This window comes from Plectropomus leopardus, chromosome 10 (assembly GCF_026936395.1).
Source record: "Plectropomus leopardus strain MGB_pleo_1.0 chromosome 10, ASM2693639v1, whole genome shotgun sequence".
NCBI classification, from domain to species: domain Eukaryota; kingdom Metazoa; phylum Chordata; class Actinopteri; order Perciformes; family Serranidae; genus Plectropomus; species Plectropomus leopardus.
In genome coordinates this window covers 11,716,851-11,736,620 of record NC_142185.1, presented here as the reverse complement: position 1 = coordinate 11,736,620, position 19,770 = coordinate 11,716,851, and the positions used below count along the sequence as shown (strand labels likewise).

Sequence of the window (19,770 nt, the reverse complement as noted above, 5' to 3'; positions counted from 1 at the left end):
TTACATGTTATCTTTAGCAAAATAATCTTCACAAATGAACACAATTGTCAGGATTTCTGAAGCCTAAATGTAATTACCAGAAGTAAAAAGCTAATTTTAGGCAATGAACGAATTACAACAATGAGGGTAAAGCCATGCTTGGTGCGATGACGTTATGTAGGTATATTTGGCCACCTGTTAGCAACTGCTTTTTTAAAAACACATCAAAGCTTCAGCGTTTGCAAGCAGGGTATTTACTGTCTTATTTTATTTCAAAAACCCATTCAAAAAACCATTGAAATAAGGGAGCAGGAGGTATTAAAAAGCTACCTGATTCCTGGGTTTAAGGACTCATCACTGGGGTATTGTCTGTGGTTATTGCCTGGTTTGGTTTGACTGTACTCATTAGAGTTTCTAAAGGCAAATATAAACATGTCTTTTGTAGACAATAAAATAAAACCACTGTTAATATGCGAGCTACTTATCACAACAAATAGTGCTCTGAAATAGTGAAAACACAATAAACACATGGCCTACCCCTTTTGTGGATGTACAGCGATGGCCCTCGGCTGATCAAGTCCTTCAGATATGACCACTGAGCGGTATGCACCATTCAGACGGGAGATTTCTATCAGATTGAATCCATGGTCTGTCCAATACAGGTTTCCTGTGTAGAAAAAAAAAACAGCCAGGCGTGAAATACAGTAGTTTTTATTACTCCTCATGGGCAACCTACTATATGAGAAATCCCTCCCATGAACTCATACATATACAACTAATACATTATCTTGCACATGCATGTGCCCTGTGAATGATTTTATGTGAATGATTCCCAACTCTGTCACTAAGGCTTGATGTTCTTTAACAATTCAAACCAGAACATATTAATGTACTTAATGCAATAACTTGACACATAAGGTGAGATTTTTGATCTATCAGTATCAACTTGATAACGTACAGTAATAGACTCCAGCACCCCGGGAGTGACGATACTAACCAGCAATCCAGTCAACAGCAATGCCTTCCACCCGGCTGATGCCGGTAGTAATGATGTCCTCCCTCCAGGTCTGATCACGTTTGGCCCGGGATATTCTGTTGAGCCCCATGTCTGTCCAGTACACTGTGTCATTTGCTGCAAAACATACAACATACAGTTAATGACGTGAGAAAATGAGATGATGAATGAGGCTGCCACAAAAATATTTATGCCTTCAAACAAAGCAGCTCATGAAACTACATTTTACTGCAGCACGGCCCATTTCACCAAATGTTGTGGGGGGACTATAAAGTATGATGGCAAAAATACCCACACAGTTCATCTACCGCTCTGTGTTGACATACAGTGCCTCAACAGGAAAGGCAGTTGTCGGCCAAATTTTACAATGCAGTATATTGCTTAATGCAAAACATGGTGTTGGTTAAACTGTTATGGACCCTTTCTGATTTTAAAAGCCCCATTACATAAGCATATAAAACAGTACTTAATTTATTTACAGCGCAGTCTTCAAGTGCATCTCCGTGCGTGCCTGTCAGTTCAGTTGTCTACAGGTTGTTAGTAGGTTAGGTGGCGTTATATGTTTATTTGCACTTCTTGTTTCTGCTGCCTTCACACTCTGTTAACACGTAGCGTACATATGACAGAATACAGCTGTAGGGGTTTCATTTGCTCTGCTCTGGCAGCCTGGCTTCTGTGATGACAAGTAAATGTTGTGCGTGAGCTATCAGCGGCTGCTCTTGGATGAGGTTAGTATTGCATTTGCATTTTCACCTGCATAAAGATTACACAGGGAAGGCATTCTTGTTTTTTTATTTTATCAATTTCTAGTTTTTTTTCTTGGACTCTTTATTTTCTTTTTTCCAAAAGCTGTGGTCACACATCATCATTTATATCAACATAAAGTAAACACTAGTGACCTGAATAACCCTAACCCATTTAAGAGAGAGAGTCACTTACATTCAGAATCAAATAACACCATCTCTTTACAATTACAGGACTATGGACTGACTCATGACAATTACTTTTGTAACAAAATGACTGAACCTTGTTCTCCTGAACTCTGCCACTATCTGAAAGAGAAACTGACTTACGGGAAGTCCTAGTACAGTAAATTGTAATATTTACATATTATATTACAGTGGGAATGTACATTTATCATTTAATGGCCTTGAAGTAAAAGCTAATTTAAATACCTTCTTTCATGACTGAAGGTTTATAGCCATGCCAGCAGTTAGCGAGGGCACACATAAACATAGCTGCACTTTGAGCTAAATGTTAACATCTGCATGCTAACATGCTCATGATGACAATCCAACAAGCCCTCCAGCCCATACGACCACATTGGTACTATTTTCCTACCCTCTAATAAAGCTCACAGGAGCATTTCCTAAATTAGCACCACTACAGGTGGATGTCAGGATACCTTGGATTAGCTGTTAACAGTGGCAGTTTTAAACATGTGGCTCTCACTCTGAAACGGCTGCAGATGTATTCAAACTTTGTGGGAAAAAAAGAGCATAGTTTGTCTTAAAATAAGAATGTTTGCTACCAGCTTAACACGACATATTCCATGTGAAATAAATCTCAGGTATGTCACATGATACGTCACAATGGCATACTACTTTAAGTTGTTAAAAAAACAAAACAAACAAACAAACAAACAAAAAAAACAGACTTTATGGTTAGACTCCTGGGTGACAGTCCTATGTTTGTTTGACCCATCCACCTCCCCTTTCTTCCTACACTAAGTGGTCTGTATTTATTCCTGTGGTGGTTATGCTTCTAATGATTTTATGGATAACCTCTGTGGTTGAATTTTGGAGGATAGTCCCTGACAATGCCAGCATGCTAATGTAAAAGGTCCAGTCTGTAGAATTAAGTGGCATCTAGTGGTGAGGTTGTAGGACTGAAACTTCTCCTGTGTGCCAAGTGTACAGAACTACAGTTTTGATGCTTGCATGCTAAAGTTATTAGCTATTTGTTTATTACTTAGCTAGGTGGCAAACATATTACTTTACAAGAGAACTTTTAGCTAAGTCTTGGCAGCTCTCATCCATAACAGAAACAATAAAGTACATTGGTGAACTGAAATTTTGACCTTATGATTTTGATAGTTTGTATTTTCAACAACCTCTGTTAACAGATACATCGAATTTCATTTGTGCCATTTATTGCATTGGAAAATATTTTTTACCGAAAAAAATCAAAAACAGTACAGTAATTCACAAGAATCCCAAGACTTTTTTGTGAACAGTGTTGTGGTATTGTTTTTTACTTGGATCGTAGTCAGTCAGTCAGTCAGCTAGGAATGGTAAATCTGTTTCAGTGATTCATTGCCTTAATTTACATTTTCAACTCTGACTCTTTTCAAACCTACACAGGAAATACAAAGAGTGCGTGTGGAATTACCCGAGCATGCTTTTTTTTTTCAAATTGGATGGTGTTTTTTTAAAAGATCGCTACAAATCCTTAGTGTATGAACCCTTGTGTGTATGTAGTTTGTTTTCAGTTGCGAGTATGCAATTTCCTTTACATGGCTATTGTTATCATGCTTCAGTGGCAACCTATTACATATATGGAGCGCTACCAGCGTATAGTATATTCATAGCATTTGTTGTTGAAATAAATCTATCATTTTTATCATACATGCAGTATAATGTGGTGGAAGGAAGCAGGGATGTAACAAACGACAGCACAAGCTGCTGGGTTCATGTTTTGCAATGCATGTTACGGTACCTTCATTTGATACAATATCTTGGGAATTGCTTTGTATTACGATTGTTTCAGTGGTTCTGAGGAAATAGTCATTCATGCTGAGGTTTCCCTTTAATGTTAACTTGTCACTCTTTCTTCTACGCTGCACTCCACAAACCTATAGAGCAAAATTCAAAAGGTTTGAGCCCAAGAGGACCTTTTTATCCCCCTTATAAAAGTTCACTTAAGTATTGCTCTTCTGAGCAATATTTTTTCATGTTTAACATCAACCAATAAAACAGTATATGTTGAATTCAATTCAGTTTATTATGAGTGGCAACATGAATGGTAAATGGTGAATGAACCTGCACTTGTATAGGGCCTTTCTTGTTGTTTGACCACTTAAAGAGCTTTCACACTCTCGAGTACATTACATGCATATTCATACACTGGTGGCCGAAGCTGCCGTAAAAAGTGCCACCTGCTACTCAATTTCTAACTATTCATATACATTCACACACAGATAGAACAGCTATCAGGAGCAGCTTAGGGTCCTTGCCCGAGGATACTTTGACATGTGGATTAGAGGAGCAGGGAATTGAACCTTCAACCTTCTGATTAGAAGACGACTTACTGGGACAGGCTGACAACCTGAAAACATAATGCCTCTGACCACAGCTATCACCAGCTCAGAGGCATAATAAAAGTTAACCATCTGGAAAACAAATGCAATTTCCCTGTTACAATCAAGTCAGAGAATCATCTTTGCTCTCTAGGTAAACCAAAGGCCATAGCTATTTATAAGCTTGCAAAAAAAACTTCTCATTTCTACTTTAACACTTGAAAAAAACATGCATCATGCACAGTACATTCCGCCATATCTCTGACAAAAAGAAATTCTTCAAGCTTCATGCTGCCTTATACTCAATATCACATGTCACCATGAGTGTTGCATGATATCATACCTGCATGAAAGTCAACTCCCACAGCAAACAGTGTCCCTGTAATGGGCATGAGGGCTTCGCTGTTGTCATTCGGGTCAAGAGCGATTCCCCGGATTCCCTCATGGATGGAATACATCAGAAATGAGTCAACACCTAAAAAACGACAAATGACCTATTAATACCCTGAACAAAGCGATTGAAGAATTGTAAACTGTAAATGCTCTTTGACTTAAGTATAGATAATTTTATAATTGTACGCATTGTTCATTGCCTCACATCTAAAATCATGAAGGCAGAAAGATTCCAACAATGTGTGTGAACTAAAAAACTGATAGGAACACATTGGCAGCTCTAGAGAACATATTTTGGGAAATGTACCCTCGCAAGACATGCGGTCGCTACGCAAGTTGTAGCCAACAGTGCAGGAGCAGCTACGGGTATTCTCGGAAGTGGGGAAGCAGAGCTGTGAGCATCCTCCGTTGTTTATCTGGCACTGGTTTCTTCCTGAAGGTTAAGCACAAAAAGTAAAAGGCAAATAATAAGGAATCATAGGTAAATATATGCAGGTAGTGTGTGTTTCTGTGTCTTTTTCTGTGTGCTTGTGAGCATGCCTACCTTTCTGACCCTCCCTGTCGTACACTTTCATATGAACCACCCCACTTGTCTTGTTTCTCAGGATCACGGGGTTACGTCCATCTCTCTTGGTAACCGTTCCCAGCTGTGCTGATTCCTCATCTGCCCACCAGAGTTTGCCGCCTGCAACCATCAGTGTCATTTGTTGATTATGGATATAAAAAATGTATGGCCAGAGATGCAGATTCAGTAAAATTGCAGTGTGAGGGCAAATTGTATTATTTGCTTCAGATAATACTGCAGCACTTAAGTCTTATTCACTACGAAATGTATGCAAATCATGTTGTGATGTAAACAAGCATTCAAAAACACTACAGCACAATCAAATAGCAATTCCAAGTACAAATGGAGTGCTTCAGCTTTCAATCTAATCCACCAAGGCTGGCTTTCTTATGCCATAAAGCCCCTAAATAATTGTAGCATTCTCTGAGATGATTTGAGATTAAAGATTGCGATACCTTGCTCCCTGCTCTGCCCACTTGCTGCTGCCAACGTGTTCATCTTGCAGCCTTGAAACATAGTTGATGTTAGGGAAAGGTTGTCACACCAACTAAGACTAATATGTTTGAAATAGTTGTCATTATGGAGTGATTAGGGCAAAATAATATCTTTTCAATGCAATGACATTTAAGAGTAGATTTAAGACTTTCTTCTTTATAAAACGTATAGTTAGGGCTGCTCTGGCTGTCCGTGGACCAGCCCCTAGTTAGGCAAATATAGGCCTAGACTGCCAGGGGACTTCTTATGATAAACTGAGCTCCTCTCTTCTTCTCTCTCTTTTCATTTGCAAATATTAACGTCCTATTTCTGCATATCACCAACTCGGTTCCTTCTCTGGAACCTTTATGCTCCTTTGACTCATAGATTTCTTGGATACCAGCTGCACCTGGATCGTGGGTCGTGGTAGTGCTGATGCTATGGTCCAACCTAATGCAGCCTACTACTGCCATTATTATTTGTCATACTTCCACTATTATTATACACATATGACTATAAATTTATGTAGAAAAACTATAATCTATGCATGTAACATACATACTATTACAAACTACATTTATTAGTATTATTATTTTCCATTACTATTGTTATATGTTATGTAATTGTAATTTCTCTCTCTTTCCTATGTATCATTCTATCATGTATAACTGTTATCATCTATTGCACATGTATTATTTAGTGTTGTCATATATATTCAGTAGATTCCCACTTATTGTGTATGAACAGAAGTAACAAATGTTCACCTAATTTGGTTACTTTGGTTAAAGAACACTTAAGAACATTTTTCCAAGACAGCACCTTCTTATCTTTGATTTTGTACTTAATAAGACTTCATGAGGCTTAATTCTCTTTCATGAGCCAATCTTTGAGTTTAAAACCAAAGCGCTTGGGCAACGAAGAGCATGCACTGTGGTTGTTCTGTTTCATCATGTTTCAACATCTATTCCCTGACAGAGAGGTTGGCCTGTCTGGCTCTGTGTGACAGTACACCCCCAGGCTTCAGTAGTGCTGCCGTCGTAAGCATAAGTGATGAGTGTGTCTTTCTAAGAGGCACATGCACAATAGGCTCCTGACCCCAGCACACACAGCCACCACCACTCCATCCTCCAACCCCCGTCTCTGTCCTCAGTAGAAATCAGTGATGCACAGTCCAGGCACTTTGCCACAGACTCTACAGACGTGACAGGAACTCTCAATTTTAAAATCCCACTACAGTGCAAAGTGGAGAAGAGTCAGGTGGCTCCTCTCGCTTGAAAATAGACACTGTAAATGGGGTGGAGATGGACCTGATATTAGTCCTTTCTGAAAGGGACAAAATTGCAAAAATGAACCACTACACAGAGGAGCGTGCTTTAAAAAAGGCAGCATAATGGAAAAGGAAAAAAAATCAACCATATTTTTAAAGAAACATCAAAATCTGCTATTTCGAAAGGTCATCTCCCTCAAGCAGTAAAGAAGAAATAAAAAAAAGACCACAGATTAGAAGCATAGCAAACATTCCCAAAGAAATTAATTTTCAAGGCAATGGCAACAGCGACCACTTTTACCACTAATTTCAAGGATTTAGCGGTAAATACAATTCTTTATGTTATGTTCTAATTCAACCCCTCTAAGCAGCATTGTTGGTGCAGTGGATGCAGCATTTTACAGTAGCTGCAATATTAAAGAAGCCTAATACAGATGAGAGAAGCACCATTTTGCAGTCAATATAATATGTTGTATTGAAATGATTACTTATCAGACAGATTCATAACATATTTGTATAGAGAAGAAACAAATAAAACAATAGCCCTTTAGGTTTGACACCAACCAAGTCCCCAGAATGTTGGTGCTGTATGTTTCTGCAAACCAAGGACGCGTTACATTTGTATGTTTTATATGTCATGTATGTGCTAAAACTCAACTAACGCTATTACTAATATCTCTCGCAGTGGTCTACTGCTTGGCAGCAGTTATGCCAAAGTCTCACTCCATCAGTCTTGCCCCTTTACTTTTGATTAGAAAGTCATGTAATCTGCACTACATTCCTTTGGAAATGTTTTTTTTAATACAAATAAAATGTACAAATGCAACATATCTTGAGTTTTGCAGGAGCACATGAAATGCCAACATTTCATCTGAATACTGGGATACTGGGTTCACATCATCAATACCTTAAAAGCATGACACTGTTTTGTTATCACATCCCTTCTTGATTCATTTAGAATAAAAATAAAAACAAAAAAACACACACAGAAAAACAATTCCCACTTGAATAATTGCTTTGGGCCCAATGTCTTCCCTAAAGGGAACGCAAAACTCGTTTTCACAAATCAGACAAATTCCCATGAGCGAGAATGACAGACTACATGCAGTTTACAAAACATGTGACCCTGGAGGGCATGCTAGCCTAGATTAGCTTTGCACCCTGTGTTAATTTGATGCCGTAGGGACCGCTGGCTAGCTGTGATTGCTTGCTTGTGGCACATCATATTCAATTTCCACCTCAACTGCTTGTTTGATTCCAGGCAAGTCAAAGCTGATGGATCACCCACACCTTCTAAATAGAAGCCCTCACCTCTCCCCCAAGCCAATCCAATTATTATGGAGCCCTCGGATCTGAGTGGATCGACCTTGTGTCACTAACAGTGCCTTCATTATATCTTTTCACAAGCAGTTTGAGCAATCACTAAGACATGTGCGCAAAATGAAAAAGCCAAAAGGGAAACGAGCACATCAACATGTTGGTTTCAACACACTGCTGCATGCTCTTCAAATGAATCATCAGTTCGATCGATTACAGTCATTTTGCTCTCTGGAGCTGACAGTCAGGGTTAAATTTAGCTGGTCAATTGTGGATGTATTATCACAGCACCTTCACAGAAGAAGGTAATTATTGATTCTGCAGCAATACGAGACAAAATGACTGCCCAATTCCTCCCTAAGGGCTGCCCTCCAAAGATACCACTGCAGTAGAATAACCTTTGCCTCTTTCGTGGTTGTGCGCCTGCCTCTGCCTCACGCTGTGAGAAAGCTTCAGATCCTGATAGAACTCAACATTTCCTAATTTACACATGACGTAATTTAGAGTAACCTTAAGCACTTCAAACACAACCAACAGATCGATCAAGCTATCACAGACCAGGAGAGATCTGTACAATTGTAAGATTGATGCTAATTAATGTTGATTGACTAAATAAGCACACAAGACTTAAGAGCCCTTAATTACCCATAACCACATAGCAGTGCCTAACATGTTATTTCGCTAACAATGCAGGTTGCACATGTATTCACCTGCATATCGACATTGCAATCCGAACACCACTATTACTATTCCATTAGGTATCTAATCACATTTTGCTGAGCTAGTAAGACAAAGAAGAAACACAGAGGAGATGTTGAAAACTAAGTGAATGGTCAGCAAATTCATTAAATTGCATCTTTCACCATGGCGACAAGACATCAACATCTGCAGAGGGTACATTTCTCTGTAATGGGCATCACTAAGAGTCTATTCACTTGTCAACAAAAGAAGCTCAGGGTTGGAAAATGACATGTCTGGTTGCTGTCCTGCTGTCTTCCCCTGCCCTTCTTTTTAGCTGATCCTATACATTTTACAAGTATATGCTCGATGGTCTATAGCAAGGGAGGCAGGCGTGTTAGTGCAGGATGAGAAACTAAATGTCTGACAGACAGCAAACAAGTGGACATTACACAAAATGCTGAATATAAATCCCAAGCTAACAGGACGCGTAAATGAGCTCTTTGCTCAGCAACAGTATTTGTAGTAAAGATTAAATTTTGTAGTGTTAAATTGGTAAAATTAGTTTGAAATACATGTAAATATAAGCACATAGTAAACCACTGTAACACTCAATGAGGTATCTTTATTCATAAAACAGTAATACTTCGTGATTACTGTTTTATGAATGCTGACATATAATATGATAAAGAGTCAAAAGGGAGTATGAGTTGTTTGTTGTGTTATTAACCACTGTGGCACATTACAAACGTAATATCTTTGATAGATCAACATCTACAGCTACCAGTGGGCGAAGCCAATCATCTCACGCCGAGATTATTAAAAAAGATGTGATATCTCATTAAAAGGGGTCTTAGGAGTATTAAATACACTTTCATGCTCGCATGAATCCAAATGTTAATGTACAAATCCACTAGATTGCTATTTTCTATATATAGTAATTCATTACCATGCGATAAATGTACCGTTGAACCGCTGTGAAATTTCTCTATTTAACAAAGTATTATACCAGACCAGGACAGAGCTGTTCATTCTACCATTCTAAACAATTTTCTCAACATAACAAGATGTCATTAATTGTGATTGATGGGGACGTGCAAACATCATTTCACTGTTTTGCTGTACCTGTTACTGTGCAGGAACCAAGCCATTAGTCTATGTCACCTCCAGTTTTATCTCCCATTTATGAAATGCAATAATGAAGTCTCCATTGTCCATATAACAGCTCCCTACAGTCTAAGTCTTTACTGTAAGAAATGCCTAGTATGTATAAAAATTGACCAAAAAGATGTGGCTCAGAGTTGCAGAATGCTAACAGCAAACAAAACAGTGGGAATCCATTCTGCCTTTGTTGTATTATTCTGTAACAGTGTGTTTGTGCTTTCAGCACATTCTGACAGATACCCACCACACATGAAACTGAAGCCTGCCATGATTAATAACAAGATTTAAGAACATAAAGTATCACCCTGAAAACACTTCTAATTTAATTTTTCCTTTAAAAAAGACTTTGGTCCAGAAACACACACACACACACACACACACACACACACACACACACACACACACACACACACACACACACACACACACACACACATGCACACACGCACGCACACACATAACCACCAACTCTCTGTTCAGTATGTTTGCCCCCTTCTCATTACTAATCTTGGCAAGGGAAATGCATTCACATAGCTCACTGGGAAGCTTCCCAATTGTCAAGATTGCAGCAGTGTGGAAGGGAGAGAATTTAAAATTCTAATCCTGATCTATAAAAAGAAGAAATGAATGAAATTGTATTTGTTACACATTTAAAGTATACAGGTAGAGCTAAAATGCCTGTTTGGTAAATATACCAATGGGCCTGAGCACCATAGTTGCAAGGACCCTATTGAAATTGCTTGGGTTATTCTTATTTATATACCTTTGTCAGAATAGATGCACTAAAAAACTCAAGAAACTTGGCACACACATCAAAAATGGCAAGAATTTAAATCTCATAAGGGTCTTCTGCAAAAATAGCTTACAAGATTTCAACAAAAAAGCCTTACGATATGGTTCATCTAGATGTACAGGATTTGGTAGGCACATGTATTAGCTTAAGTTTAAAAAAGTGACTTGGGGCCACAAGTTTGTTTTTCCTGGTATGGTTAAGGCTTGACCTGCCTTACTCTGCCTTATTTTAGCTCTGATATTCTTACCTAACTCTAAGCAGCCCCATCTTACCTAACCAACCTAACTAATCCAGCCAACAAAGGCAAGGAGTGCTAGCCACTCTGAGGGGGAGTAGGAGAGGTTATGCCTTGGACATCTTAGGAAAAAAAATGACTTTGGGCCATGCCCAAACCCAAAAGAAAGTCAGCCTTATGTTGCAAACATCATCCAATGATGAAATGTATATTGTGTGGCCTACTCTTGACATATAGCAACAAATTGTATACTTGGTGCTTTGTCTTTAGCACCACATGCTGGAAACAGAAAACGATACAAAATTTTCAATGTCATTTCCAGCACCACACACTTTACACAGGAAATAATGTCTAATGGTCACAGAAATGCCATTACCCTGACAATGCTGGAGGATGTGAGGGTCCATCCATTGCTGCTTGCAGTTTTAATAAGGTTGATTTTTGTACTGAACTGTGTCCAGTGTCACTGTTACCGTACAATGCTGCTACCTAATTTCAGCAGCTTTGCACACTTTCTGTATGGTGTAATATACGTAGTATATGTTTTGGTTAACACTGTCATATAGTGTTTTTTGGAAGCCTGCATGTTTGTGGAAAAACGAGGAAGAGCTGAAAAAAGGTAAGAGCCAGACCTTGAGAGCTAAAGACTGTTTTATTGTGAGCTACAGGTCCGTTTTTTTTTCCCAAGACTTGTTGACTTAGATTGCAGGAGATTTCTAAATGAACCTATGAGTTGATGGATGATGTGACACATTGGATTCAGCACTGATACCAAGAATCAACACATAATGAACATCCTCCTCCCGTTTCATTATGAAAGGGGTGAGAAAATCAATCATCAATCACTGCTGCTCTCTGTTTTAATTATCTAATGCCCCTGCTACTTCACACAAAGTGAAGCACAACTGTTGCGAGGGCTGGAAAAACAGTTCCATTCTACAGCCACTTAACTGGTTAAACACGTAATCCCTCCACACTCTCTGACTAATCCTCAATGGCAATCTGATGCACTCGTGACAAGCTCCACTCACCCATCACCGCCAGAGCTGTGCCTTTGGCTAACTCCCTCTTTAGAGTCTCCAGTACTTCCAGCCCATTGCCGTCCAGATTGCACCTGTTGATAGTGCCATTGGCTGAGCTTATCCAGTACAGCTTGTTGGCAGTGTAGTCTATTGAGAGACCTGAAAAGGACAAGTGAAGAGAGGACCCCTTGTTAGCACTCATTGTGCTAGAATAACATGCAAAACACTAATTAGAGACAAACAAAATAAGCATGAAATCCATAACATAATCAGAAAATAGTAAATCAACGGTAAAGAAAGGAGTAGATTAGATCTGCTACTTTTGTTTTTACATTTGAGACATTACAGTAAACAAACAAGATTATTGCTGAAATAAAATTCTGACTCAACAATGCTTTATACTGTATTATGTTCCATCTGATTGGGAAATGACTATTTTCAGTTACAAAGCTGACTACATTAAATAAACAGCAAAAAAACATTGAGAAATTACATTAGAAATATGACTTTCACTTTGACTATACTTTAACAGTATTGCAACAGAATATTTCAGAACTGCATTACCACTGCATTAACACTTAAACACTTATGTTACTATGCATTAGGCTGAGTGAGGGCTAATAGAAAGGTTTATGTGTTCGCTGGCAAATATTTGTGGGGGATCTGTTTATAAGAGCTCCAGCTGGCATGGAAAATGAACAAGCGTGAGACTGACTGCTTTTAAATCCATTTCCTGGCTAACATGGTGGCTTTTCATGGAATACCACCGTTAATGACAGAAAATGAAAGCAATTTCTATTGTGGACCCCTGGACAACTCAATGTCTCCCACCATGTGTTGGATTTATGCCTGGCAGATTCACAGTCACAATGCGTCGTTAATTTACGCTTGTCCCCAGGTCTACCCCATAATCATAAATGAAGCGGGTGAAATATGGGAGCACCCTGCTATCTGTATTGCTGACAGGGCGAGGAGAATGAAGAAATACAGTGAAGACAATGGTGCTGTTTGTGTGACAAAGTGGGGGTTTGACCTTGAGCTGTGTGACAGCCGCTTGAAATGAAGACCAGCTGATTGGTTTTGTTAAAAAAAAAAAAAAAAGCGGTGACTGCTCGCTTAAGCAATTTAATGGATAACTGTTTAGTTGGATAGTCCACCTACAGATAGTTTAAAGAGTATTTGTAACATATCAACAGCTGTTTAGCTGAGATAGATGTTTATCTATATGTGAAAATTTCAGGATTTCTACAGCTTATAGCAGCTAAGATTTAAGACTTTTTAAGACTTTTTAATGTCACTCAGAATGACACTTAGGACTAGTTCTACAATAGCCAAAATTTAAGGTAAAATAAAGGAAAAGACCAACATCAATTACTTATGGTTAGGAACAATTTTGCTTTTCAATCTGATACTTTTTGCTTTGAATCTTGTATGTAATTCTCTTTCTTTCTTTTTTTTTTATTTTTATTTTTTAACTTTTTTAGGTAATTTCAAAAAGTTAGATGACCAACTTTAAATGTTGACAAAAAGGAAAAAAAAATAAATCATACTTTCCAGAATGGAAAACATTCAAACATGTTAACCCTCATCTGCATGATGTTGATGCGAGGCACATCCTGTTAATTACATTAAAAAAAAAAAAAATAGGTTGTATGTTGCAAAGTCAAAAAATATGAATACAATCCTACATTCAATGTCTATGTCTTATTAATACCAATTAAGTCCTTATTTTTACATGAATGCATTAAATTCCTTCATGAATATTTTTTATATTTTTTAGATTTGTGAATATTTTAATTTTACTTAAATTATTCACTGAACCTACATGTGTTGTGCATGCTAGGTAGGATTGCTATAGTATGTAAACATTTGCCTTATCATATCAGCAAGTTGCCAAAAAAAGCTTCACATACCTGTCGCCTAAAATGCTTTAAATTTCCCTATATTCCCTGAATATGAACAGATATGGTTGCTTGTGGAAATTAAGCACCCTGAAATTCAATAAACAGCTACAGGAAAATCTTGGAGCGATCACCTCTCTTCCTGTCTGTGCATCACAGCGGAGGATGCCCACAGCCACTGCTCAAGGATTTTGTTCAGTCAGACACCAATAGGCTGATCCTACTCAACAGCTACTTGAGGAAATTTATGTGGCCAATTGTCCTTGTTATTGTCCTGGTTACATTTGTTTTTAAATGCAAGCTTTCTCTTCCTGAGCCTCTCTTCTGTATTCTGCGTTTACATCAAATGAATGGTAATTATGTTTTAATCAACAATTGGATCTCAGTAATAGCTAACTGTAAATGGTGTTTTGATTGAAATGACAGTACTATAAAGTAAACATATAGGCATGCATATTCTAAACCACAGATGTAACAGCAAGTGTGCAGGAAAATGTTATCGACCACAGGCTTGATTCAACGATTTAGACGGAGTTACGCAAAATCTGGATATTTAATCCAGAGAAATCTGGATTCTGCAGAACTGGATCTGTCTGCTTGGTTTAAAGTCTTACTGATAAGTGAAAATGGCACGTCTGCTGTGTGAATGCACTTTTTAAGTATACACTCACAACAGAAAAATAGGAAGCCTATCCTTTCAGAAGAAATGAGCCTTAATTTTCTTTTTGCACATATGTCACTAGAAACAAAAACAACAGCACCTTTACATGCACGCACACACGCACGCACGCACACACAAATGCCATAAAAGATCAACAGGCAGGGAGAGAGACATAATCGTAGGAGCCAGGAGGGCGGGTTTGAGCATTGCTGTGAGCTGTTGAGCTTTTCAAAGACAACAATCTCAATGATGTACAATAGGTGAACTAGAACACAAAATCTCATCATGCACTGTGGCAGCCAGCCCTTGGCAGATGGAAGTGCGAGACAGTGGGCTAGAGCAATACACAGTCCAAAGTAACACCATTAACATTACAAAGCATATGTCTGGTCAAACAACGAATTTTGGAAATGACAATGTGCCATAGCGGATCCGTCCACTCTGTACCTGCAGACTGATGTCGTGAGGAGAACATATAACAAACCAGGTTCATTCATTCTGAGCTATTATGTTCCTCCAAGTGGATAATACATTCTGTTCTAGAAATGCTTCTTGTTATTCTACAGAATTCATCCAGGACTTGATCGAGGACCGTTTTGCTGAATACATAAAGAACATAACTGCCATAATCTTTATCAATCCATGAAATCAATCCTGCAAACCTATTAAAAAGTAACAGATTATTAAATGACATTTGGTGAAGCATACAAGTGTGCAAAGGTATTGTGCTTTCCAGTTTAGCTGTGTTTTAATGTTTGTCAAGGTTTCCAGCATTGCTTGATTTAGCAAGCCTTGCCACTTTGAAACCTTTACCAGAAAAAGTCTGGCGACTTTATTTGACATTGCCTATTGCGATAACATCACCACTGAGGAAGTGGGTGTTTATCTGATTCTTGTTGACACTGTCAAAACTGGGAAAATCTCAACATCACTGCTTCCATTTGTTACATTCAGTGTGTGTACATGCATTGAAAGAAATCATTTATAAACACATTAGTGCAAACTGAGATTAATATAACTTTCATTTAAACACCTCTATCGGGTTATCTTTGTCAAATTACGGTTCAAAAAGGGGAATGACTTCAAATGAATTTAGAATGAAGTGAGCATAGATGCAAAGTGGTGCATGCAGCAGCACAGCTGTTGATGCTGGGAAATTTAATTGAATTAAATTACCATAAATTGAATCCATAACCAATGAGTACTGACAAATTCAGCTCAATTTTCTGTCTTGTTTTGTGGTAATAAGATGTTTGCAGTGGGCTGCCACACAATCTTCCACACAGTAGCCAAATAACAAATCAAGTGCACATGGATTCTTGTCGTGTTCCTGCAAACCTTGTAAATGCTTAAATGTGGTCATTTATATCATGATTCAGTCACAGTGTGAATGTGAACATAGTGAGTTTATGTAAACTGTACAGTCAGAACTTGACAATAATTAGCATTTCACAGTTTTATTTAAAAAAAAATGGCTGGGTCACATTTAAGGTCCAGCTGAGAAGGAGGTCTAACTCAGTATGTAATCTAAAGCTCTCATACTGACCTACAGGATCCCTCTGATTCTGGTGGAGGACCTTGCTGTTACTCCCGTCCATGTTGGCCATGTTAATGGTGTTGCCATCTGTCCAATAGATTTTTCTGTGTGGGAAGGTGTGAGATGAATAGTTAGTGGCCTAGTTAGGCATGAGAAATAATGAGGTTTAAAACAAAGCCAGTGAATGTTACGTTGTTATTAATTGAAAACTAAATATAAACCAATACATTTTGTTCCACCTGACAACCTTGTAAAGATCTGCACAAACAATGCAAGCTTGTATAACATGTTCTCTTTACAACAACAAGGCTTTGATCCTTGGTACAGGTGAGGTCTGTAGTCAGGTTTCATAATACTATGCATAGAGAGTGAGCTGCTGATGAAGTGCACAGACTGCTCTAATCTACTTACCCCTTGGCGGGGTGCACTACAAGGCACCTTGGCTTATCAATGCCGTGGATGATGGAGGTCTTCAGGGAGCCATCAAAGCGAGCCACATTGATTTGCGACTCGTCATTTTCGGAGCTGAGCCAGTATAAGTTCCTGGAAAGCCAGTCCAAAGCCAGACCGCGGCAGTTCACTATGTCTGTCAGGAAGGAAAAAAAACAAAACATTGCAACTGTGAGCTTTAAAAAACTAGAATGTGAATAAGCTTGGAATACATTGGGAACAAGCTAAATAAAAGTATAGAAGGTCTTCAACAAATGACCGCTATTACTCATATTGGCACATCGCGATCATGTCAAAGAGGAAATAACTCAAAATTACATAGACTCCATGACCAAGAACAATATGCTATTTCACTCTTGCAGCGAGAGTATATTTGTACCAACTCATTTTTAATTGGTACACCCATGCACTGTAGTACATACTGCTCACAGCTTTGTCTTTGTTAGGATATCTGCAGTGTACCCACCTGCAGATATGATGGTCTCTAGCTGGGTGCCATTAATGAAAGCCCGTTTAATGGTTTGGGTTTTGATGTCAGCCCAGTAGATCCTCTCCTCCTGGGCATCGTAGTCCACCACTGTGACATCATCAATATCCGGCACCGTTAGCGCCGTCATGACGTTCATATAGGGGTTGTCAATGTCCACGCCCCGGATTTCTGACCGCCGCACGTACAGGAGGAACCTTTTCAGCCCTGGTGAGATGATTAAGAAATCAATCATTCCAGAAAGTGCACCAGTTTGCTGAACTTTTCAGTCAAATCCAAGTGAGTGTGATAAAAACAGCCTGATGTAAAAGCTGACACCAATCAAAATTCATATGTTTAGCAAAACACCTGTCCTGTTGTTTACATAGTTCCACTCTGATAACATAAGGCAAAAGCATGAAAAATGAGGGAGGTGTTCTGGCTCACCAAAGCAGGATTGTTTGTTGGGTGAGAGCTTCATAAGGTGTGGACAGGTGCAGGACGCAGTGCGGTTGTAATTGATGAGACACAGATGTGAGCAGGGACCCCGTCCATCATTCTCTTCACATGGGTTAGAGGCTGATGGGGAGGGAGGAAAGAGGAACATTTCAGAATGCTCAGCATGAGAGCTTGAGATGGCAATCAAAGAGAGGAGAAATAATAAACACTGAATGTGGAAAAAGAGTAACCGCGTTTTTAACATGGCATTTACAGGCTTGTGTGATTGTGCCACTGACAGCATTCTTTGAAACTGACAAAAAGCACTGCTTAAAACAACTATAATTATAATACTGTTCTTGCTGTATAATGGCAGAAAAATAGATACAGCTTGAAAGCATGACAGGTCCTAAAAGAAATATGAAAACCCTCACAAGAAATGCATAACAAGCATCACAGACTGAGTAAGAGGCATGGAAGTGTTGACTGTTTTAGAAGCCTTCTTTTAGGGGACCACTTTTTCTAAGGGAACAATTTTCAATCAACTTTGTATCACAACGATGGAAGTAGTATGTGTAAAAAAAATATTGTAAACTTCCCTACATCTTGACAGACCCAGATCTCCCTAATTTTTCCACAGGAAATTTGCACATAATGCATTTTCACTGGCTCTTGTGCTGTTTCTCAAACTACAGATTGTACCCTCTCATTTTTGTGTGTCCATCACCATTACACACACACACACAAGAGTATAAAAGCAGATTGAGAAAGTATAGATGATGATCAAGAAAGTGTATAGAAGTGGAAGGAACAGAATAGCAGATTGAGAGAGTGGAGAGGCAGATCAAGAGAGTATGGAAGTGGATCGAAAGTCTCTCTCTCTCTCTCTCTCTCTCTCTCTCTCTCTCTCTCTCTCTCTCTCTCTCAAATCAATGGCTGACACCAGGCATTCCTAAATCAAATTTATACCAAGGTTTTGTTACTGTGTTGCCTCTTTCTCACTTAAAATGTTTTCAGAAACATGTTTCAACTTAGTCTTTAACTGTAGTATGAGTTTATTTGTTACCGGCATAATATTTCCTGTATCAAAATAGAAAAAACTTGCATAATGTCAGCCTCCAGGAAGCGTTTATTGATCCCGTGCAATCCCCTGTAGTTGCAGGTTTTCTACCTTTTTTAACAAAAGCAAATTCCAGTCTTTTCTCTGGTCATGTAGTGCAAATTTAATAGTATTTGCCTCTTCCTACTGCATAGACAGGCCCTTTTTATGAAGAAATCATTTCTCCAATCCAGCCTCGAAATACTTCTTTAAGTGCAAAGAGAAAAAGTTGGATTTGGAGCAGTTATGCTGAGGTTGATTTGACGTTCACTTGTGTTTGGGGGTTTTTAGGCTGGTCTCATGTGGAATTGGGTCTCAATAGGTTAAGAGACATTGAAATAAACTATAAAATATCAACTTATTGTTTACTCTTTATCACTTCACAGGCATTAAGGGTGACATTATCTCAGTTTCCCTGTAGCAGAATATCCAGCTCGAGACCCAAAGCTGCTGACAGTTTCGATGAGACGAGCACAGCAGGCTGAATTTTAACAGCTTTCAACTTAACAGTGATCTTATAGTGGCAATACATTTGAAGAAATCTGTTTCCGTGTTTTTTTTTACTCTACCCTGTTGAATAATAAATCACCTCTGCAAAACTAAAGAAAGTCACCGGCAGTTCTATTATTTCCTGTCATGCTGCAATCGCATTTCATGCGTCAAACACATCCATTTCTCCATCTACCCTGGATGATTCATGTCAAACAAGCTCATTCAAAGTTCATTTCTTGGGCTCCTTCAGCAGCACACTGGAGAGCCCCAGTGCATCACAAATGTGACTTATTTGAAACAAAAAAAAAAAATCCAACTCTGCATCTCTGCGAGCTGGAAACAGCACCCAGCTGACTCGGTATGCTAATAGGGAGACATCTGAACAGCGCTGCATTCACCTGAATCATGCTCTTGAGGGATGACAGGCAGCAACAGCAGAGCCAAGGTGTTTGTTTGCTTTAAACTGTCACATGTATTGCAACAAATAAATGAAGAAATGAGCCCACCGCTATGCCAAGGCAGTGGA

General features: G+C 38.8%; 1 protein-coding gene across 3 annotated transcripts in view; it reads right to left on the bottom strand.

Moving 5' to 3' along the window:
- Positions 1–19,770, bottom strand: part of LOC121949095 (low-density lipoprotein receptor-related protein 1B) — a 312,361-nt gene that overhangs the window by 93,296 nt on the left and 199,295 nt on the right. For all 3 annotated transcript variants that reach the window (XM_088083039.1, XM_088083040.1, XM_088083041.1), the window contains 10 exons: positions 17,663–17,794; positions 17,216–17,443; positions 16,711–16,885; positions 16,309–16,403; positions 12,210–12,359; positions 5,230–5,370; positions 4,993–5,118; positions 4,636–4,767; positions 977–1,111; positions 517–646 (listed from right to left, as the gene is read on the bottom strand). In XM_088083039.1, coding sequence (XP_087939165.1) covers positions 517–646; positions 977–1,111; positions 4,636–4,767; positions 4,993–5,118; positions 5,230–5,370; positions 12,210–12,359; positions 16,309–16,403; positions 16,711–16,885; positions 17,216–17,443; positions 17,663–17,794 — 1,444 coding nt within the window. The remainder of the gene's footprint in view (positions 1–516; positions 647–976; positions 1,112–4,635; positions 4,768–4,992; positions 5,119–5,229; positions 5,371–12,209; positions 12,360–16,308; positions 16,404–16,710; positions 16,886–17,215; positions 17,444–17,662; positions 17,795–19,770) is intronic.